Source organism: Lagenorhynchus albirostris, chromosome 5 (assembly GCF_949774975.1).
Source record: "Lagenorhynchus albirostris chromosome 5, mLagAlb1.1, whole genome shotgun sequence".
In the NCBI taxonomy this organism is placed as follows: Eukaryota; Metazoa; Chordata; class Mammalia; order Artiodactyla; family Delphinidae; genus Lagenorhynchus; species Lagenorhynchus albirostris.
In genome coordinates, this window is record NC_083099.1 from 135,205,423 (window position 1) to 135,229,047 (window position 23,625).

At 45.3% G+C, this 23,625-nt stretch overlaps 1 protein-coding gene across 1 annotated transcript in view; it reads left to right on the forward strand.

Annotated features, from left to right (window-relative positions):
• The first annotated feature begins 6,464 nt into the window (after positions 1-6,464).
• The window catches only part of CLIC6 (chloride intracellular channel 6), a 43,689-nt gene continuing 26,528 nt past the window's right edge, over positions 6,465-23,625 (forward strand). The window contains exon 1 of the mRNA XM_060149084.1: positions 6,465-7,829. Coding sequence (XP_060005067.1) covers positions 6,465-7,829 — 1,365 coding nt within the window. The remainder of the gene's footprint in view (positions 7,830-23,625) is intronic.

Here is a 23,625-nt window from a genome sequence, read left to right on the forward strand (position 1 = left end):
TTCATCCAAGATGATGCCCATCAAATGAAAGGGATTTCCCAAGGTCACTGAACTCATAACTCACCCATTAAACATATGCATCCCCAGGGAGAATGTGCCAACAGGGCTGAGGCTCTCACCCAGGCAGACCCTCCTTTTCAGCTCTTATCTCCTTCAAGTCCAATCAGATTAAACCCAACCAAATTATAAAGGAAAATCCAGATGTTAGTAGTATTTTGGAGTGTAAAAATCATGAGCTAGATGATTTTTTTAAACTGTGTTAAATCAACAAATTTCAAACGTTTGACTCCAAGTTTTTAAGAAATGTATTTCAATATATGAGCAGCAAAAATATTTTTACAAAGCATGGCCTTGGCGTACTTGGGCTTAGAGGGTGTAGTTAAGGATCTTCAGAGTAAACAAACGTATAATCAAAGTTATTGATGAAACATGGCGTGGTACACCAGCAAGAACCAGCGTGAATATGAAAAACTCTATAGTTTAGTAAGCTTTTTCCACTCTGCAGAATTACACAGCAGGGAAGGAACCTTGTTTTGTTTACGTTTATTTTTACAACACTAGCTGAGGCTGTGTCACAAGAAATGTCCTCAGAAAAAGTTTGTGTGGTGGTGGACGAATGGATAAATGATGGGTGGGTGGATAGAAGGATGATGGATGGATAGATTTGGTGATGGATAGGTGGATGGATGGGTAGATTTTCTCAGTTCTGTGAGTAAAATGGAGATAGCTTCTCTAGATGACAGTTTTCATGACTACATCACATAGAGATGATAACCCAATTTTGAGATGTGGTACATGTTTTCTTTGTGGACCTGTAGTTACAGGTAGAAGGAAAAAAACAAAGGATTGGAAAGTCTAACAATGGCCAGCTTGTGTTTCTCCTGGCTGCTTAGAACTTACCTAGCTCCTGGCAGGTGACAGGTATTTTTTGGGTATTTAGGAACAAGACGTACTCCAGTGCATCCTTTCTCCTTAGCTTCACCTATCGTTTTCTTTTTTGCGGTACGCGGGCCTCTCACCGTTGTGGCCTCTCCCAGTGCGGAGCGCAGGCTCCGGATGCGCAGGCTTAGTGGCCACGGCTCACGGGCCCAGCCGCTCCGCAGCATGTGGGATCTTCCCGGACCGGGGCACGAACCCTTGTCGCCTACATCGGCAGGCGGACTCTCAACCACTGCGCCACCAGGGAAGCCCCATTTTCATTTTTTAAAAATTGAAGTATAGCTGATTTGCAATGTTGTGTCAGTTTCTGGTGTACAGCAGAGTTGATTCAGTTATATATATATATACGTATATGTATACATATATATTCTTTTCATATTCTTTTCCATTATGGTTTGTTACAGAATATTGAATATAGTTCCCTGTGCTATACAGTAGGACATTGTTGTTCATCTATATCTATTTTATATACAGTAGCTTGTATCTGCTAATCCCAAACTCCTAATTTATCCCTCCCCCCCTTTCCCCCTTGGTAACCATAAGTTTGTTTTCTATGTCTGTGAGTCTGTTTCTGTTTTGTAAATAAGTTCATTTGTACCATATTTTAGATTCCACATATAAGTGATATCATATGATATTTGTCTTTCTCTGTCTGACCTACTTCACTTAGTATGACAATCTCTAGGTCCATCCATGTTGCTGCAAATGGCATTATTTCATTCTTTTTTATGGCTGAGTATATTTTTTGTTCTGATAAATTTTTTCCGTTTCTGGTAAGGAATAGAAGTTTAGAAAATTGAATTTCCTAAATTCAGTCAATGTATCAATGGATGCCCAGGGCCATGAAAGCTGGCTTCCTGTCAAGTGCCAAGGGATTAACATTTTAGAAAAATGTCCTGTGTTCTGGAAGAGTGAGGTGGATTCCAATATCTGGGCAGTACAAAACAATAGGACCAATCATTACCTGAAGGCAAATTAATAATATTAGTTGACTATTGTGCAGAAATTTCATGGCTTACGAAACACTTTACATATTATCTCTTTCAATGCTCAGAAGAATCCAATGCAGTAAGTGTATCACCAATGGCCAGTAAGCAGCAGAATCATGATTTGAAGCTAGATTTCTAGACACGAATCTTATAACCTCTCCATCATTTCAAAAAGCTTCTCATTAGGACTCAGTAAAATGTAGGAGATGCTTTAAGGGGTGGAAGCCCACCCCAACACAGCATAGACCCCCTCATCCACTGCTCCAAGTTCCTGGTGGAGTCAACAAATTGGATTAAGGCATTTTCTATGGCAGATCTTGTAATTAGGGGGCTGGAGGGAGGCTGGATTTCCTCTAACACAACGAGTGACATTATGGGCTGGTTAATTCTTTGTTGTGACGACTGTCCTGCGTGTTGGAGGAGGTTTAGTAGCAGCCCTCACCTCTACCCACTAGACGCCAGTAGCACCCTCCCATCATGACAACCAGAAAATGTGTCCCAGACGTTATCAAATATCCCATGACAAAATTGCCCCTAGCCAAAACCCAGTGTTCAAGATTAAGCTCTGTTCCGTCAGGTCAGCATCCATCACTATAGATTACAGGGTTCTGGAGGACTGGAGAGAAATGATCACAAACTCAGGGTTTAAAAGACTAAAAAGAAACCCAAGTTTCTAAAACTTGTAGGGAGCAAATACAGGAGATTGGACATTTTTAGAAAAACACCAACATGCTAAGAAAAAACTTTACAGATAGAGGTGAAAGGTTTAAAATTGACTTTCAGTCTTAATTTCTGGTATTGTTTCCATCTCCCCCAGGATTGTTACTGATGCTGCTGGTGTCAGAAGGAAAGGAAACAGAATAAGAAGCTCAAACTACAGTCTCCAGGACCCAGAAACCAGCTTGGCAGGAGGTTTCCATACCCTTCCTCCCCTGCCCTTCTCCCTGGGCTGAACGTGTTCTATCAACACTCCTTCCAGGTTATGGGCTACCTTTCCAGAAAGGCTTTCAGCAGGTGGTTTGTCATAAAAATTTGGGGACTCCTCCCTCTGTCCCTCCTTCTCCTCCTTCACCCCTCCCTCCTCCTCTTTTTCTTGCTTTTTAAAATCTCTTCTATCATCCAAAAAAGCATTTGTTCAAAATCTAGTTTGTTTTGAGAACAGTGCAAAATCACATGGAAAGAAAACAGAAGAAACGCTCACTAGCTAGATGAGTTCGTGGTGGAGTGACCATATAATTCACTGACCAAATTAGGACACTTTCGAGAGCGGCAGAGGATGCTCTTATGATCATGCTGCCGAGACAGAAGGCATAACCTGGACCATCCCATGCTAAGTGGGACAAAGTGTCACCCTAGTTCTCCATGGCTCTTCCAGCCCTGTAATACCCCGTTCTGTCAATATGTGACCGCTCTGTCCCCTGGGACAAGTACAACAGGGAGGCTGTAATGTTAACAAGAAGCGGCGCTGTGCTGAGTATGACACATACGTTTTTTGATTTAAAACGCACAATTACAATGATCCTATTATATGAAAGATGAAAAACTTACTCAAGATCACACAGTTAATACATGATAAAGTGGGATTTAAGTCAGGCAATCTGACCAGAGAACCTCCTCGTTTCACACGACATTATTTGTGTTGGTTTGTGTGATGTTCTTATCGGCTTGCAAGACGCTCTATCCATGCACAATCCCTGCCTCCTAGTTGAGGACTATTCTGTGCCGATATCCTTCTCTTAACTGAACTATACCTTTACAGATAACAAAGCCAGGTTTGGGGCCATTCTTAGGTGGGGAGGAAGAGCTTGAAGAGAAATCAGTGCAAGGGGGACTTCTGTTTGGTCATAAGTGCAGCCAGTGATCTGAATGTTCTAGACACATCATCATCCCAAGGGCTCTTCTGAAAGGAGCAGAGATCTGCCAGAGAAAGGGGGGATCTCTGTGGAAATGAGTCTGTTTGTTCTGGGAAAACAGCAAAAACAACAAACCTTTAAAACATTTATTTATAAGAATTTGAGAGATTTTCTTTGTAATCCTCGAGTTACCCTGCTTCATGTTTCCTCGTAAAATATGGTAGGAAAACTCTAAAATTACTAAAATCGACTTAATTATCAGCAGTTTTGACTCCCATCCCTGAATTTGTCACCTCTGTTTAACCCTCCTTGGTATTTAAATAGCTAATCTGGTGCTGGCTGCCAAGTCAACACTGTGCAAATCTCCAAGTGACTTCACAGTGACCTTCGCAACTCGATTTATTTGGTATTTCCTTTGTGTTCCTTTATAGCAATTGACCGGCCTTTGCTAATTATTAAAAGTATTTGCTGAAGTATTCACCACCGTCAGTAGATAAGAATTTCTGGGAACAGCCTGTCTTGTGACATTAGCTTGTCCCCCACAGTATAAAACCAACTGAGAAAAGTCATTTTGAAAACTGGTTCAGGTTGATATATACCTATATGAAAGCACGCATGCATTCATTCATTCAGCATATATTTATTGAGAGCCTACTATGTGCCTGGTCCTGTTCTAGGCAGTAACACACAAAAATGCCTGGCTTCACAGAACTGCCATCCTAGTGGGGTGGGATGGGGGAGACAGATAATGAGTACGTAGAATATATTACACGTCAGATGGAGATACCTGCTATGGAGAAAAATAAGGCAGAAGACGGTGACCGAGAATAGAAGCTGTGTTTTAAAATAGAGTGTCATCCATGTTCATTGCAGCTTTACTCACATGCGTCCCCTACATTGGAAGGCGGACGCTTAATCACTGAACCACCAGGGAAGCCCCCCCCCTTTTCTAAGGCTGAATAATACTCCATTGTAAGTACTGGGTTGGCCAAAAAGATCGTTCGGGTTTTTCGTGAGATGTTATGGAAAACCCCGAACGAACTTTTTGGCCAACCCAATACCTACCATGTTTGTTTCATCCACTCCTCCACGGAAGACCATTCAGGTTGTTTCCATGTCTTGAGACATCCTGGTGATTGGCCAAATGTGTGACTCACACACTGTGATTGGCCCTATCACAGATGCTCCCTGATTTTTTAGTGATGATAGAACCCTCTGTGGACATGATAGACAAATGAGTCTCAGGGCAGTATCAAAGCTTCTGAGAGCCTGACAAGTTCAATCAGTCTTGATCTGGGAACCCTGCTCGCTCACATTTAGGCTGTGCCACCCTGGGCAACCAGCCCCTTACTGTCACCCACATGATCCAGCCTGACACATACACTGACTACATAATTTTCATCATAACTTCTTCTCCTTCTCCTTCTCCCCATCCTCCCCCCTCCCCTCCCCTCCCCTTCTTCTCCTTCTCCTTCTCCTCCTTCTCCTCCTTCTTCTTCTTCTTTCTTCTTCTTCTTCTTTCTTCTCCTTCTCCTTCTCCTTCTCCTTCTCCTTCTCCTTTCTTCTAAGAGGAAAGGTCTGTGATCCTGGGAGATTTCTAATCCAGTGATTTCCATAGCTCCCTTTCTTCAAATCTTCCATTTTCATCTCCCCACCTTCAGCTCCCCAAGCCCTTAACACACAACTTTAAGGCGAAAGCCTTGAACATGGGTTTAGAAAATCTAGGAGAATCAGAAAGATAAGCAGGTTCTTGGCATCTTCAGGGACCAGGGAGATTCAGAATATAACCCCAGAGGGCAGAACCCCCAGTACTTGTCATGGAGAGAGTACAGGACCCATCCCTGGTCCAAGAAGGTCACCTGGCTCCACTTGCTCCTATATCGGGGCCTCTGGAACTTCTCAGCAGGGCCCTGGAGAAATTGGAAGGAGGCCGTGTGGCCTCCCCTTCTTTCTTTCAGGATTTACCCTTCTGCTCTAGGACACTGAGGCACTACAGGGGCATCTGCAGTTGCACAGCTGCTGAGCTTAACGCCTGACCCTGGGAAGGTGGGAATTAGGTGTTTGGGTGTCGTGTGTGTTTGGGGGTGATTTTAATGGCTCTAGAACTTGAAGCCGTTCCAGAAAACACCGAAGTGGTCAGTAGAATCAGGATCTTTTCACTGAAACCCACAAAGGTCACAAGAAAGACTGTCATTGGCCAGGCTCTCAGGCCACTCAAATAGGCAGAGAAGAGGGGATGCAAACCCCGCCCAAGTCCCAGTGGGGATGGAGTTGGCACCGGGGACTTCTGGTCAACCCCTGGACAGAGGGCCAGGCATTTCAAAGGGTGCAGCAGCTAAGCACCCTCCCCAGCAGTGCACTGCACCTCCGCGAGCGCGTTTCCAGGGAACCAAGGTCGGAATTAGGGTCCAGGTGGGAATCAGGCGCGCAACCAGCGAGAAGCACGAGCGGAGGAGGAATAGCCCAGAGAGCTTAAGCCCGGGAGAAGGGGCGCAGCGTTTTGGAGCGGGAGGATTTCGCCCCGCGCGCCCAGCGTACCGCCCAGGCGCCTCCAGAGTCCCGGGCAGGGGGTCCTCTCGCAGCTGGCGCAGCGGCCCCTGGCACCGCGCCCTTCGCCCAGCGCCACCTGGCTCCTCAGCAGCGTCCAGGAAGGGTCTCTGGTCAAAGACAGGGATCTGCGGCCATGACCGAGGTCGCGGAGCCGGACGGGGGCTCCCCGGGTCCCCAGAGCCAGCCCGAGGGCTCGGCGCTTCAGGCGGAGAGACGGGGCGAGCCGGGGGCTTCCGGCCCTGAGGCGCAGAGGCAGGAGGCGAGAGAGGGCGCCGCGGAGGCGCCGAGGGGCGGGGGACCGGGCGCAGCCGCGACGGCCGAGGTGACGGAAGGAGAAGGGCCGGGGCCGGACGGAGGGCGCGCGGGCGAGGTGGCGCCGGACGCAGGCGGTGGCCCGGGGGCTGAGACGCGGGGCGCGAGCGGAGAGCAGGGCGAGGCCGAGGCGGAGAAGGGCTCCCGGGAGGGAGAGGAGCGGGCGAGCGGCGCGGAGCTGGCGGAGGAGGCGAGCCCGGGGTGCGGCGCGCAGGGCGAGGCCCCGGGGGAGGCCCCGGGGGAGGCTCAGGTGGAGCCTGGGGATCCCGCGGCCCCCGGGGCGAAGGAAGAGGCGGAGAGCGGGCCGGAGGAGCCGGGAGGCAGCGCGCCTGGGCCGGCGGGGGCCCGCATGGACGCCGACGGGCTGACGGGGGACAGCACGGCCGCCGAGGCGCCGGCGGGGGACAGCACGGTCACCGAGGGGCCGGCGGGGGACAGCACGGTCGCCGAGGGGCCGGCGGGGGACAGCACGGTCGCCGAGGGGCCAGCGGGGGACAGCACGGTCGCCGAGGGGCTGGCGGGGGACAGCATGGTCCCCGAAGGACCGGCGGGGCTCCGCGTGGACGCCGAGGGGCCGATGGGGGTCAGCACTGTCGCCGAGGGGCCGGCGGGGGTCAGCACGGATGTCGGGGGGCCGACGGGAGAGGCGCACAGGGCCCAGGGTGAGCCCCGTGATGGAGGGGACAGCAGCCCGCAGACCCAGGCCGAGGTGACTGAGGCCGCAGCGTCGGAGAGCGCGGAGTGCAGCCCTGGGGAGCTTGCGGGGGAGCCTCCGGGTGCAGCGGCGGGGGCCGCGGAAGAGACAGGGGGCCGGGAGGGAGAGGAGTGGCAGGAAGCGGCCCCCGGGGGCGCGAGGGCAGATGCTGGCGAGGACGAGGACCAGGGTGCGCCCCTGGGGCAGAGAGAGGAGGCAGAGGAGGAGAGGCGAGAGCGGGGTCCAGAGGGGCCAGGCGAGGAGGCCACAGCCGGGGGCGCGGACGAGCCCCTCGACGGCAGCGCGGATGGGGAGGTGGCCCAGCCGACGGAGGCCCGGGAACCCGAGGCCGAGCTGAGCAACCACCTGGCGGAGGGGGGCAGCACCGAGCGCGGCGACGAGACCGCGCCGGTGAACGGTGGCCAGGAGGACGGCGAGGTGTCCGAGGAGGGGGCCCCGGGACAGGAGCACGACATCACCCTCTTCGTGAAGGTAAATCTGGCTTCTTGCAACTCCCAGGACGCCCCCTCCCATCCTTAGTCTTGGTCTGTTGAGATCTGATCCCAGAGGGACGCGCAGGGATGAAGCTCTTGGCGCCCTGATGGTCACCGAGCACTTCTATCCGCGGGGTGGGGGTGGGGGGTGCGGGTGGGGGGAGAGGCGGGACAGCTTGGGTTTCAGGGAGAAGAGGTAAAGGAGCGTTACAAAGAAGAACTGAGGGTTTGGAAGCAAAAAGTTTGGGGTGAGAGTGGTGGGAGATGGGGATGCGGGTCCAGCGTCCCCCTGTCCTTTGTACTGAAAATCCTAACTAGCCCTTCTAGTCAGGAGGTTATTAAAGAATTCACTTGAAAAAACAAAAACAAAACCCCACCCAGCCCTGCTGATGTTCAAAGCAATTTCTGCCAAAGGAAACGTTAATACCTAAAGTGAATAAATGCAAACAGGTAGGTTGTCATGTGAGAAGTTATCTCCGGACTCAAACCTCAGAGACCCAGAGCGGGCCCAAATTTTCAGCTCCAGAAAGGTCTTCCATTTCTGTAGAATTGATAAGGTATGTTTGGGAGGAAAGTGGAAGTTTATTTAAATACTGTAATATTTATTGAACATTTAACATTTACTTTGGAAGAATGCAAGATGCTGACGACTTGAACATCGTCTGCCTTTATGTCCTAGTTTCAGCCTTACTTCAAAGGTTCAAAGAGGACAAGGATTCTGTAGAGACACAAGTGAGGAAGTTTTAGGTTGAAATAAACATTCCTACAAGACATCACAAATGAGGAACTAGGTTCCGGGGGCAGCTCACAGGAGGATCTTTGTTGAAAAAGCCCTTCCCAAAGACCTTTGGCCAGATGGGGAAAACAGCAGATAATAAGGTCAAGAATGTGCATTGTATGTTGAATCATAATCCTTCCAAAATACTTTCAGGCTTATAGAGGCCGGTTATGACCTAAACCTCCTTGGGAGAAATATAAGCAAATTTTAATAAGCCAAAAAAAAAAAAAAAAAACAAACAAAAAACAGTTCCCAAAGTGATTAACATCAGAATTTCAGGAATTCTTTGGGTGGCAAGAGAGTTTGGGAAGAACAGCCTTGCGTTTCTTCACTGTGCTGTTCTGAGCAAATTTTAAGATGCTGAGACATTTTACGATTATGTATTGGGACATAACCTGAGGGTACAATCCCTAGGAGGGTCACTGGGAGCCAGAAGACTTCAGGGAAGTTAGGGGAGGGGGAAATCCGAGCACAGTGTTGCTGTGTGTGCCCCAAATCTGCTCCTTGGTTTAAGAAATTTCCCCTTGTTCTGGTCGCCTGACTACATAATTCCAGCCTCTTGTTACAGCTTGGAAACACAGCTTCCTAATAGTCTTTCTGCTTCCATCCTCGGCTCCCTCGAATCTAGTCCCTTTGTCATAGCCAGTGAGCTAAGAAAGAAAAGATCTGATCATTTTGTTTCCTAGTATAATCTTCAGTTGTTTATTACAGACTTTCAGATAAATCCACACTCCTTAGCCAGGTCACAAGGCTATCCGCGATGTGATTCCTGTCTAGTTGGCACTGCCTGAGTATCCCTCCCATCCAGCTTTGCTACCCATGGTACCGCTATGCCAGCTTTGTTAGACTACTTACTGGTCCTAGAGGGAACCACATTCTTTTCTGCCTGGAAATTTTGCATGTGCTGTACCTGAATCGAGTTTCCTTCCCTTCACCCCTCCCGGTCTTCCCTGCCTGGCTTTCTGCTATGTGTCCAAGATTCAGCATGGCCATCATCTCCTCTGGGGAGACTTTTCTAACCCCAATTTGGGTTGGGTATCCCTCTGTCTAAGCTTCACTCACAAATGGCACTACCTTCTGCGTGCTGTCTCCAACGTGGAACACAGGTCTGGAACGTGAAGGTGTGTGTGAACGGGTGGCTGCCTGTGTGAGATAGTAGACTGTAGTGATCAACAGCACAGAGTTTAGAGCCAGTGGGTCTGGGACCAAATCCTGGCTCTGCTCCTTTCTTGCTGTGTGACCTTGGGCAAGTTACTTGATCTTTCTGTGCCTTTGTTGCTTATGGATAAAACAGGAACAATCATAGTTCCTACTCCATGAGTTTGTGGGGCATTCAAAATTAGGATTGTATAAAACACTCAAAACAGTACCTGACTTGAAATAAGCCTGCTATAAATGTGACTTCTTATTGTTTCATCTGCTCAGCTCTGATAAACTTTCATTGATTTTGCACAGGAATAATCCCGTTCCCATTCCATCCCTGCCATTTTATTTATATATTTATTTCTGGCAAATATCTCTAGTTTCCTAATTACCTCCATTTTCTGGGGAAAAGAATATTATGAAAGGTAAAAACAAGTTGTTTTCTCAGACTCTGCTCAGTAGTTTGTGAAGGCAGAGGCAAGGGGGCATGTCATGGACTGCTTAACCAGAATGTTTGATGATTGGCTTGGTGCTCAGTTGTTGTTTTCCTTTCTTTAAGGAAACAAATGGATCTCCAAACAGTGAATTGGTTTTCAAGCAACTACTGCTTGATACAGCTTCTGAGGGTCACCTAGGATGTGTCCCGTAGGATTGTTAAGGCATATCTCACTTTCTTCTTCTTCTTTTTTTTGTTTTTTGGCCATGCCACACTGCATGCGGGATCTTAGTTCCCTGACCAGGGATCGAACCCGTGCCCCCTGCATTGGAAGCATGGGGTCTTAACCACTGGACCACCAGGGAAGTCCTTACTTTCTTCTTATCCTTCTAATCATTCCCTTGAAAAACAAAAGATCCCAAATCAAGCAAAAACCCTTTAGACTATTTTAGCTCTTCGGTTTGTAATACTCGATTTAAAATCCTTAAATTAGTTCAGAATAGGATTTCTTTGCCAGATTTAACCTTCTCTAGGTTCCTTCTTTGGGTTCCACTTTATCTGGACGCTGTATTCCATAATGGACGTCTGACCTTCTGGGTTTTGTAAACATGTCAGGCAAGTGTGTCTTGGTGGGTTTTTGATTCCATGATTGATGTGTAAAACTGTTCTTTAAGGAGAGAACATTCTCCTAGGCTTCATATGACAGCCTACTAAACACAATTTTTAAAATTAACTAGCCCTCATTCTATTTGGGAACTTTTAACTTTTACATTTCTTCCTGTTTAAAAAAATAAATGTATTGGTTACAAATAAATGTATTGGTTACCAGAAAGTAATGACATACGACCCAGTAAAATGTAATAATAAAATCTGCTTCTAATTTTAGCCACCTGGTGGTTTATGTTCCCCATCTTTGTGAGAATTGTCATTTTATTAGTCATTTTGTTTTATTCTATACGTATGCAAGAATGTATTCTTGGATGCAAAAGAGCCAGGAATGTATAGAACAGGCCACAGGAAAGCGTCCTTCAATTATTGTATGGTAAATGAATTGCTGACTATGCTAAGTTTTAGTTCTGTTTTCTCAAAGAAGTGTTCATTATTTACCATCTAATTATACGGCAACCCTGCAATATATTTAGTAAGAAAGATTCTTTTCTTCTTTGTTCGTGAAAAGGAAGGAGGACAACATAATAACACACCAACATAGTAACAACAAACGACAAACAAAATACTAACACCATAGCGTAAGGTTAGGACTTCAGCAGCTGTGGCGGTTTAGTCGCCAAGGAAGTCTCACTTACAGGTTCGGTTCATCTAATACTTTGAGGCAGTGTCTAGGGATGGGATAGTCTGAGGTATGGATTTTCTGGCAAATTCACATGACTTAAAAAATCTTAATGTGACCCGTGAATAATCCTGGGCCAGAGTCTAAGAATTTCTTAAATTACGTTTCGGAGATCATTCATATAAACCACTAATACACAGCTAACGCTGAGCTTGAAAACTTGCATTTGCCATCACATTTGGGTTCTCCAGGGAGGTGAAACTGAGGACGGAACAAAGTAGAACTTGAGAAAGACATGGCCCTTGAGGATAACCAGCAAGGACCTACTACTGTACAGCACAGGGAACTCTGCTCAGTGTTATGTGGCAGCCTGGACGGGAAGGGAGTCTGGGGGAGAATGGATACATGTATATGTATGGCTGAGTCGCTTTGCTGTGCACCTGAAACTATCACAGCGTTGTTAATTGACTATACTCTAATATAAAATAAAAAAAAAAAAGACAAGCCTTTGAATGAGCATTGTCACCTGGAGATACCTCCCCTCCCCCAATAAATAAGTAAATAAATCAAGCCTCCCAAGCATTGTCATATCACACGGGGGGATGGGAGTGGGGCGGGGGTCTGTGGGGACCAACATCTGAGGCACTCCTGGTGGGTCAGACGGCTGCAGCTGTCTGTGCATCTTCAGCCAGGTGTGAGCAGGCTGAGACCTGCCCTGTGGGGTTTGATCTCTGAAGATCTTGAAAGGGAGATGTTATTTTCATAACTAAGTATGAATTATGTGTTTAGAAGGGAAATGAGCAAAAATGCACTTCAGGGACTTTAATGTTTCCCCCCAAATGACATTTTTTTGTCATTTGTTTTCTGAGTGTCAACACCACTTACTTACAAATGACGTCTATGAAATCATACAAGGTTCGTTGGGGTGGAAACCAAGGTGGAACATCATGCTTTGCTAACTTCTTACGCACACGTGTGCGCACAGTGCATGCGCATGAGATCCACAGGGTGTCCTTACTGCCTGGCACGGTGGTGGGCTCGTGGGAGGTCCTCAATCAGTGATTTTTGGTAATGGTAGGTAAATAACCAGATGGATGGATGATTGGCTCAAGGTGACTTGGCTAGTGAGAAGCTGGACTCAAGCCCCGTTCCCCACTGCCCCAGTCTAGTGTCCCTTGTGGAAGAGCCAGAGACACTCTTCTCCCTGAAGATGTCATAGTCTGGCACAGGGTCTGGTACATAATGGGCACCCTGGTAATGCTGGTAGGAAGAGAAGATGGGATCAAGGATGAGTAGGACGCTATGAGAGTATATATAGGACGACCTGCACATACAGTGGTGGTCACTAAAGAGTTATTGATTCAGTTGTATTTGGGGAGACACAGAGAGTAGGACCCTTTGATAATCCCTAGCACAAATTCTTCAAGATTTTCTAAAATAGGCTGGCTTTGCGCTAGCCATTTTCTGAGCTCCTTTGATATTCAGCAAAGAAAAGTTTTCTCTGAGAGTTGGGGAGGTGGATGCTTAAATCTCCTAAGCTTCTCCTTTTCCATCATTGATTTTCTCTGCTCTTTTTCTGACAGAGTGATGATTTGTTAACTGGGGTCTGTATCTGGGCAAAGTTGAGGGAGATATCTTCTAAAATATTTCAACTTCTATTTTACTATTTTCTTCTACTTTATTTCAAAAGTTGAGTAAATTAAATTTTTTAAAAATTGAAATAAAATAGAGGTTAAAGATATTTATGCACAGTTTGGTCATTCATGTAATCCATGAGATTCTTTTGTAAAATGTACTTTTTTAAAAGAAAAAAACAATATATTAGGATAAGAAAAACTTATAAAACAATACAATGTGATGAAAAATAAATCTTCGTCCATGCCTGAGGCCCAGCCTCTCAGTTTTCTCCCTAGAGATATTCTGTGCATATTCAAACATATATGTAATTATCCTCACTGTTTTAGTTACTTACTGCTGTGTAACAAATTACTCTGAGACTTAGCATCTTAAAACAACAAACGTCTATTATTCGCAGTTTCTCTGCATCAGGGATTTAGGAGCTGCTTAGTTGGGTAGTTCTGGCTCCTGAAGTTGTAGCCAAGATGTTTGCAGGGCTGTGGTGTTATCTGAAGGATTGATTGTGGTTGGATCCACTTCCACAGTGGTTGACTCACATGGCTGTTGGCAAGAGGTTCAATTGATCATCACTTGGACCCTCCCCATAGGGCTGCTTTAGTGTCCTCAAACATGACATTTGGCTTTCCCCAGAGCAGGGGGATCCAAGAGAGAAGAATACCTTTTATGACCTTGTCTCAGAAGTCACACAGTCATTTCTGTTTTATTCCCTTAACTAGGTCCAGCCTTCAGAGAGATTGGAATTCTATCCCACCTTTTAAAGAGAAAGTCAAAGAATTTGTGGACATATTTAAAAAAAAAAACACACCTACTTTTTTCTTTTTCATAAAAGTAGTAGACTGGAAATACATTCGGTTATATCTTACATTCTTTACTTAACATCGTATCTTAGAAATCGTTCCCTATCAGTGCCTGTAGCTCTCTCACATTCTTGTTAAAAATTTTGCATTTTTCTAGTAATGGGTGTATTCTACAATCAGTTTCCCACTGATGGATGTTTAGGTAGTTACCTCTTTTTGATACGTTAAGCAATGCTATAGTGAAAAATCCCTCCACAGATGTACAATCATATATGGAACCTAAATTCTTAGCAATGGTATTGCTAGGAGGAAGGATATGCATATTTAAGATTTCGATAACTTTTATCAAATTTCCGCTTCAAAGAGGTTATACCAAATAATGCTCCCCTGACACCATACGAGTGCTGTGTTTGCTTCCCCACTCAGTGTATTCCCCAACTTTTTTGAATCGGAGAGGTGAAAAATGATGTCCATTGTCATTTAATTCACATCTCTTTTAGTATGTGTGAGATTGAGTTTAATTTTATGTATTTAAAAACCATTAGTATCTATTTTTCTGCGATCTGGCCACTTATGTCCTTTGCCCATTTTCAAATTGCCTTTGGGTCTTGTTCTTCCCGATTTTTATATTAAGGAAATTAGACCTCTGTCCTATGTTGCATATATTTTTATGGGACTGTTTTGACTATTTGTACTGGCGTAATTTATCCTTTTAGTCTTAGTAATTTCTTGTAATTGATACTTGGGAAAACAAAGCATAGGTTGTGATAGCACTCTTAGAAACTTCAACTTCATTTCCTAGAATCTTTAAATGCTCTCTTTTACTTTTTATCCTATAACTTCTTAAATCCTGAGGGATTACGTATTTTAAATCTTGCCTCCCTACCTTTGTTTCTAATTAGCAGGTTACATTTTATCAAGCACACACCCTTCCAGGATCAAACTCTTTCTTACATTGTATGAATTCCTGTTCAAAACAGAGCTTAACATGTATAGATAGCAGCGTCATTTCATACCCCACCCTGCTCCATCTGAAAATGGAAGGTATATCACTTTGATCTTGGCTTGCCGTCTTCCGAAATGGATTCGTGATCAGTAATCATCTGCGACGAAGCGATATCAGTATTGTTTCCAAGGTTGTGTCTCCTAGCCAGATGTTCTTTTTTGGATTCCATGCGTTGAAGGAATTGACCAAAATGTATACAGATTGATCCCAAATCCTATCTGTAGAGGACCAGTGAATTGTGGAAGCCTACCCATAGCTTATGTTTGATGAGAGGGAGGATGGAAATATACAAATATCAAAGATTGTTTGGAAAGATAACTTTGAAGCTTCTGGAAGGGTAGCTTTATGGAGAAACACAGACCATGTTGATATATATTTATTCAGTCTGTGAGGGAAAGTCTGATTTTATATATGCGTGCAAGATCATCAGATTAAAAAAATTCTCCATTTTTACTCGTTTTATGGACTCTACCCCAACTTACTCTCTCTCTTTCCTTCTTCACTTGGTCATCCATCTGAAAGTTAAGTCTTGATATGGGGCGAAGAAAAGCTGCTTCTCAGTCTTTCAAACTACCAAGTGGTATTTTGGACCCAAGTAGGCTATTGAAAGGGAATGTTTATTGAGTACCCACCACATACCAGACACTCTGCATGGGGCTGGGGGTACTACAGTGACAAACAGTGATGAACACAGCTCCTGCTTTTCTGCAGCCTTAGCCTTAGAGAGTGATCCGGAAGGAGATAATTACGATGCTGTGAGAGGGAGGAGAACATGGCGCGGGGGAGGGGTTGGTGGGACAGGTGGGCAGAGCGGGACGGCAGCCCAGGTGCTGACGGACAGAAAGGAGAGATTTGGCCTCTAGATCTCTGACCGCAAGGGCTCTGCCCTTCTGCTGTACTCCCCTCTATCTGGAAGGTTGTGCTGTGTACAGTGCACGGATCAATGAATGATGGCAGTGAACAAACGTGGCTACTATATCAGGTGGACTGAATTGCGTGGTCAGCTGTGATTTTTATTTTTGATTTACAATGTTGTGTTAGTTTCTGGTGTACAGCAAAGTGATTCCGTTATACATTCTCTCACACACACACACACACACACACACACACACACACACACATTTTTGCATTCTTTTCCAGTGTGGTTTAGTACCGGATATTGAATATAGCTCCCTGTGCTATAGAGTACGTCCTTGGTCCTTGTCGTTTATCTATTTTATATGTAGTAGCTTGTATCTGTTAATCCCAAACACCTAATTTATCCCTCCTCCCTGCTTTCCCCTTTGTTAACCATAAGTTCATTTTCTATGCCTGTGAGGGCGTGGTCAGCTTTTAATGGTACATTTTGCAGAATGTAAATTTTATGATTTCGTAGATTCTTTCCATCTAAGCCAGCAATGCCTCAACTGTCAGATTGCATTTACAGACTTTGGCTTTTGTCTGAGCACGGTAACTGACCAACTATTAAAGTACTAGGCCTGTTAAAAATCATTTTTACCTTTCTAATTCCATGGCAGGAGACTATGGTAAGGAATACAGTTGACGACCAAAATGGGGGAGTGATGCAGGTCACTCAGCGGTGTTCAGCTGGTGAATGGGCTGGTCCCAGGGGTTCAAGACAGCTTCACACACTTGTCTGGTGTCTTGGCAGGTTGGCTGGAAGGCTGTGCAGCTGGGATAGTCAACTGGAGCGCCTACAGGCAGCCCCTCCAGTATGCTGGCCTCAGGGAGGGTCAGTGGACAAGGCAGAAGCTACATGGCCTTTCCCACCATATTCTAGTGGTTACCAAGTAGTCACAGAAGTCAGGCCACATTCAGAGGGAGGAGAATCAGACCACTTCCCAATGCGAGGAGAGTCAAAGGATCTGTAGCCTTCTTTAACCCACCACACTATCTGATTTCAGGGTATGCCGAAATGCTCACATCATTTATTTAGATCCAGGTCTTTGCTAACTTGAACTGGTTTAAGAACATTTTAGCAGTGCGTAAAGCACTGGAGTTATTATTATTTTTTATATTCAGTGATGAGCAGAGCAATGTAGCTGTAGTACTTACCACAACAAATCTCAATTCCATAACCTTAATGCACAAGCAAAGAGGGTCTCGAGCCCCGATCTGGGCCACTCCATATGCCCTTTTTACAGTCATTTCTTTGTCATATCTAAGAGACAGCCACTTATTCTTATTGATACAAAGGAGAAGCAGTACGTGCTGGTTAAGTAGCTACTAGTCTCAGTGCCCCCTTTTTGTTTCGAGTGTGCAAGTTTAGAGCTGTTCTGGAGAAGCGAGAGATTGGGTTCCCTTTTAAACCGGTGAGATTCTGCCTTCCGGCCAGTGAGACTCTTTGCTGGGGAGGGTGGCCGGTAGGAAGCCCCTCATTATGCACACCTATCCATCCCCCTCCGGTGCCGCTAGCCCACCTCCAGCCACAGTGGGCTGTGGGGATGAGGATCAGGGTAGGGAGGCACCTGTTCTCTTCCCTGGCTGGGGGCACACGAGGGGTTCTGATGGGGCCCTTAGGACAGTGGCCACAAGCATGACCAAGACATGCAGCACATCTCAGCTGTCATGTGCTGTGAAGATCACCCAGCATAAAGGTGTTATTGGAGATCCGGAGACATAAGGCTTTCTTCCTAAATGAGGATGATTAACACTTTTTTTTTGGTGCCTTTGGTGTCAGGGCGTTGGACACGGTGAGTTCAAAGAATCTTGGAAAGATTTAATCTCTCCCCAACTTTGTTCCTTTTGCTTGAACTCCATCCAGGCTGGATGCCTTCAACTCTCTTCCCATAAATGGTCAGACGAGATGAAGTGTGGGTTGTACTCAGTGGCTTTTTTGGTGTCATTTAACTCTCTGAACAGAGAAATCCATGCTTAAGAAAACTCAGAGGTATTGACACATCAGATATGGAGGGAGACTTTTTTTGTTAATGCCATTTTAACCAATATATTATGATTATTCGCATCGTGGACAGCAGCAATAAAGGAAGATTACTCTGTTACTCTCCAGCTAGTGAAATATGCTCTAGTAAGTACTGCAGATAGTGCTCTGCTCATCACTGGGTAATACAAAACAACACCATTGCTTTTAGGCACTGCTAAAAAAATTTTAAACCAGTTCAAGTTAGTCAAGACCTGGATCTATAAGTAAATGATTTGAGCATTTCAGCACACCCTGAACTCGGATAGTGTGGTGGATTAAAGAAGGCTACAGATCCCTTGACCCTCCTGCCATTGGGAAGTGGGGTCTGATTCTCCTCCCTCTGAATGTGGCCTGACGTCTGTGACCACTTGGTAACCAGTAGCGTATGGTGGGAGTGATGCTGTGTGGTTTTTATTACAAAAGGCCGTGCAGCTTCTGCCTTGTTCAGTGAGGCCCCTGAGGCCAGCGTACCGGAGGGGCTGCCTGTAGGCGCTCCAGTTGACCATCCCAGCCGCACAGCCTTCCAGCCAACCTGCCAAGACACCAGACAAGTGTGTGAAGCTGTCTTGAACCCCTGGGACCAGCCCATTCACCAGCTGAACACCGCTGAGTGACCTTGTCAACGTCACATGGAATAGAAGGATCATTTAGGCAAGGCTTACCCTACCCAAATTCCTAACTCACAAATCATGATCTATAATAAAGCACACAACTTAGGCTGCTAAATGTGGAGCGATTTGTTACCGGGCCAAAGGTAACTGGGACATGTGACTTATGACACTTCTAAGCCGGTGAAATCTGAGTGGGCGGAAAGATGGCCAAGGTGAGAGGTGCAGAGCGGGTTAAAGGAGTTTAAAGCGGGGTGGGGGGCAGTGCAGGTAAAAGGAGGGCTCCGTGTGGCCAGTTCTTCTGTTTGGTGCATGCGTTTTCCCCTTTGGAGTCACTCTAGGAAATGGAATACGCTCAGTCATTCAAGAACGTAAACCGCCAGGGTATAGAGAAACAGGCTGCGTTATTAAGCTGGTCTTCCAGAACAAGGTGTTCCTTTGTTGTAATAATTCCTTGTGAGAATTTTACAAGGAAATAAGCTTTTCATCTCTGTGTAAAAGCTTCAGTTGGTATCAGGCCATATGATTAAATAAGGATTAAAAACAGGCCCAGAGTTTTTAAAGCAGAATTCATATAGGAGGATAAAAAGTAGCAAGTTTCATTTTGTTCGTCCGTGTGCTTCTTATGAGTTGATTCCACCCACTGTGACAATGAACACCGACATAACTAAGCCTGTGGCCAGAATTGAAAGCTAAGAGCCATTGGGTTCAGTGATTACGTTTGTGGGTCAAGGGTGGTCACCCACCTAATCCACCTCATAAGACATTGTCACGGCAGTCGAAAAGAATAAATACTATACATTCTTGGGAATGAATTTAGGTTTCATAGGCTTTTTGAAAAGCTCAGATCTGTTTCAAAGTTTTAAGATCTCACATATATTCCTTAGGTTCTAGGTGTAATGAGGCATGAAATCGTCCCTGAGTTCTAAGGTTATGGAGGAGTGAGAAGAAGCATTTTTCAAGACAGAGCATAATCCCCTTTGTGGCCTGGACCGAGGACTCTAATAGACACATTTTACTGATAAAGGGCAGCAAAGCTTTCCCCTCCTTGGGTGTGCAAAGTCCGTCTAGAAAATGATATCAACTGTGTAGTCATTTATTTCTTTAAGAAGAAAAACACTCAATACTCGCTGCACGTATGATACATTTCTCCTTTATAGGCTTCCAAGAAGTGTGATGCGTAATGTCTGTGTCATGGGATGAGCTAGTATGATAACAATAAACGATACCAGCAAAGGTATGAAAATGAGGGCCACGATTCTTATCTGCAAGGAGCCTTGTTTCTGGTGCTGGGTTTTATTGGTTGTTGCTGTCCTCGCTGGCTCCACCAGAGGGCAGAAGAGGAACCAGAAGGGGCGCAAGTCCAGGGAGCCAACTGGGCAGTTTCCTCTCCAGTTAGCGTTCCCTCTGCCTTGCAGAAAAGTTAAAGAAACCGAGAAGACCTTCAGATGGTCTGTGCTACACAGTAGTCATGGGGATGGTACAGCTGGAACCGCTGGCCTGTCACCTGCAAGCAGCCTCCTACGGCCCTTCCTGTTGACCGTGGCAGAATAATGGGTGGTGATATGGGAGCCCAGCTGCGTGGTCCAGCTTTCTGTTCACCTACCCACGGACCCTCGTCCCTCCTAACTGCAGAGTGTTCTGCTCTCTGGAACCACCCCACAGGGCTCCTTCCTGCCCTAACCAAGAGGTGGGGATAAGACCAGTGGGGACTGTGCTGGTACAGACTGTAGAGGAAGAAGGGAGATGATGATGCTGGGCTGAGAAAAGCCTGGGCAGAGGGTGCCGGAGGAGAGGTTATCAGACCTCAGTAAGTGGTGTGTCTCATGAATGTGGGTGTCCTTCAGTCTCTAAGGGAGACTCGCAAGTAGGAATTCCAGAATTTGAGCTAGCATATCAAATTCCGATGACTGCCATGTCACAATCTCCCCAAAGAAAGAAGCTTTCCTGCATTCCTTGCCCCTAACAGAAATTGTGAAATTAGTTAAGAATTTAGTACTTTAAGGGACTCTATCACTTTTCCATTGGTTTCTCCTCATGTCATCTCTGTCACCCACTTAAAGGGTTTATATACCCTTTAGAACACTTTGTCTTTCATTGGACACTCCTCCCCCAATTTTGTAGTTTATTGGGCATTTCTACAAAAGTTATTCCTTTAGTTCTTGGCAAAGAAAATAATCTTCTCTTGTATCATTGTTTCCGTGGGAAAATCAGTGAATTTATCAGTTCAACTCCATCATCTTTCCCAGGGCCACTTATTATGCACGTCTTTCCACCAAAAGGTAGCAGCGGGTGATATCTCAGTAACAGAATTATGTTTTAATCTGCAGTCCAGATTTTCAGAACTATACCTTATTCTGGCAAATTAGGTGAATTGGCTTTTCAAGGTTTGTAGAGTATGACTTATTAAGTTCTTACTTGCTGCACCAATAACGTCAGAATAAAAATGGAAAGAGTTAAAAATCCCCTGAAGTTATTAAACCGATTCACAGAGAATAGTAATGTGAAGTGAGTTTACGGCTTTAAACTGTATCCACTGTAGGTGGGATTTCGGAATGTTCTCAACACAACGGGTTCCCCAAACTGGGTCAGGAATAGAGTAAAGCACGGGAATTCTGGAAGCTGACTCTTCTCTGGGGGGTGGGGTCTCTCCTTCTGCCACATTGTCGCCGTCCTGTCCACCTTGAGGATGTGTTGACACATCAGACACTGAGTATTTCTGTTCACAGTGCGGTGGAGTGCTGACCGTCAATGTCAGCGGGGCGGGGTCATGGATTGAGGGGGTCATGGATTGATTGATTGACTCATGGATTCATGGATTCAACAAACATTCTCAAGCATTCTTAAACATCCCAAATTCCATAAAAGGAAATCTTTTCTTTTATTATTTTTGCACAATTTTGTCTTTCAGAACGAGGTTTTGTTTCCTGGTTTGGGGCACCCAGTGTTTTGTGCCATGTTTACCCTCGTGCCAAACGAGATAGTGCCAAACCAAGCCCCCTCAGCTGCCTCTTCTCCTGGTGTTGTTGGAAGGTCTCTGTGACCAGGGTCTTGCAGACCATTATCAGTTAGTGTGGATTTGAACACAGATGGGGTGCAGGGAACCAGAGCAGGTCTGGTTTACATGGTGCCCGTGGATGGACTGGACAAGCATGGCATGTAGCCCCTTAGGATACCTAAGACCTAATAAGTCCTTTCCCTGGCCCAGTGAATCTCCTTGACTCTCTCATTTTCATATCTGTGTGGATGCCTTTATTTTGATGACAGATAAATGAGAACCCTCACAAAATCTTCACATTCTATTTTCTTCCTGAAATACAGAGCACGTCTTTTCCTATTTAGTTAATTACCTACAGGCACCCTAGTGTACAGTATTTTCAAGTTATTCTACATAAAAAGTAATATTTTGTTGTTTCATCTCTGAATCCCAGTTTTCCAAGCCTTACAAAACTGAAATAAGACACTCCCGTAAGAAACTGGCCTTGCCCAGATTGGATTTAGGATAATAAATGAACATCTTGAGAAATCCCCAGCCTCTTCTCCTGTGGTGTCGGTGTGTCCTTCTCCACAGGCAGATGAAGGGATCCATTGCCCTGGAACTGGATCGCTGGGGCCACAGTAAGATTTGCAACAAATTAGGGACACCAGTTCCTAGCCACTTAGCATAAATGTCATTTTTGAAAGCAGGAGCCCTTGAACTGTTTGCTCATTGGCTGGTTTGTGAACCACTGCGAAGCTGGCCCCAGGGTCACTGTTTTTTTTTTGACCTAATAGGTCAGGGTTAGGGAATCTTGAAACAGGATAGCACTCCCTCTTTCTTCTTCCTCAGGGGTGAGGGTGGGGAGAGAGTTCACCAAAAAAAGCTTGTGGCACAGAAAAGACTTCTGTATAATAAAGCCAGGGCATTAGCCTTGGCCTTGGTCAGCCAGTTAGGTGTTTCTCCGAATTTGGAACTTGGCTGGTCCCTTTTGGTCTGAGACCACAGACCTTCCCTGTTGCGTGGGTCAAGCCAGGCCAGAGAATATAGTCATATAACTAACAGTGGGAAAGGGGGGAAGGTAAAGCTTCCAGATAATTCTGTAACGTCTGAAGTCTTCTAAAATCTCTCCGTTCAAATTGCTAACATCAAGGTTAACATCAAGGTTGGCACCTTGTAGTACCACTACAAGGTGGTACTGTGTGCCTCTGCTCACTGACAAAGAACTTTCAAGTTCAGCAAGTTAATTATCCATGACCTAGGAACCCCTGACCTTGTAAGAATTCTCAGATTACAAGGAAATACAAAATGAAATCTAATTGTTAAAATGGGAGTAGTTACCCTGTCGAGCACAGTTCCAGGACAATTTTGTGATTTTCCTAAACTCCATATGTTTTTTTTGGGGGGGGGGCGGTTCTGACTCTGACTTTCCTGCTTTTGAAGCATAAAGCCACCTTTTCCTATTTTATACACAATGTGATTTTATGTACTCCTGGTTGATTCTTTTGTCTCTTTTCACTGATACAAGATGACAGGCTGGTTTGAACCTAAACTTGTGAAACCTGAGGTTTCTGGTTAGTAATGCAGGCTTACCTTCAACTCAGTGGTCAGGAGAAAAGGGAGCAGCGGGGAAAATTAGCAAGTTGATGTAGCTTAGGTTTCTTAAACATGAAGATGTAGGTCTGAACTGAATAAAGTTGCATTTAAATTAAAAAGTGCCTTCCCACTCTACCATTGATCTGGCATCTCCCATTGTGCATTACATAAATGCATTATACACATTGCATTATACAATATATATACAATATATACAATATATATATACAATATATACAATATATATACTATATATATATATATACAATTGCATTATACACATAATTGCATTATACACATTGCATAATTGCATCTCCCATTGTGCATTACATAATTGCCCCTCTCCTTTACGAGAAGTTTTGTTTGTGCTGGGAGCTGTTCATTTGTTTGCTCTTCTTGTTGAAGTTGCAAAAACCATTTAGGGATAATTCCACTATTTCATTAAACAAGACACTGGCAGGAGAAACTGACTACCTGATCGACTAGACATTTCTGTTTGTTCTTTAAAATGAAGCAAAAATTTTCAGTGAATATGTCATCCATGAGATCACTACGAACTTTAATTTAGAAAACCAAATCTATTTAGTACCTAAGGTCGCTACTT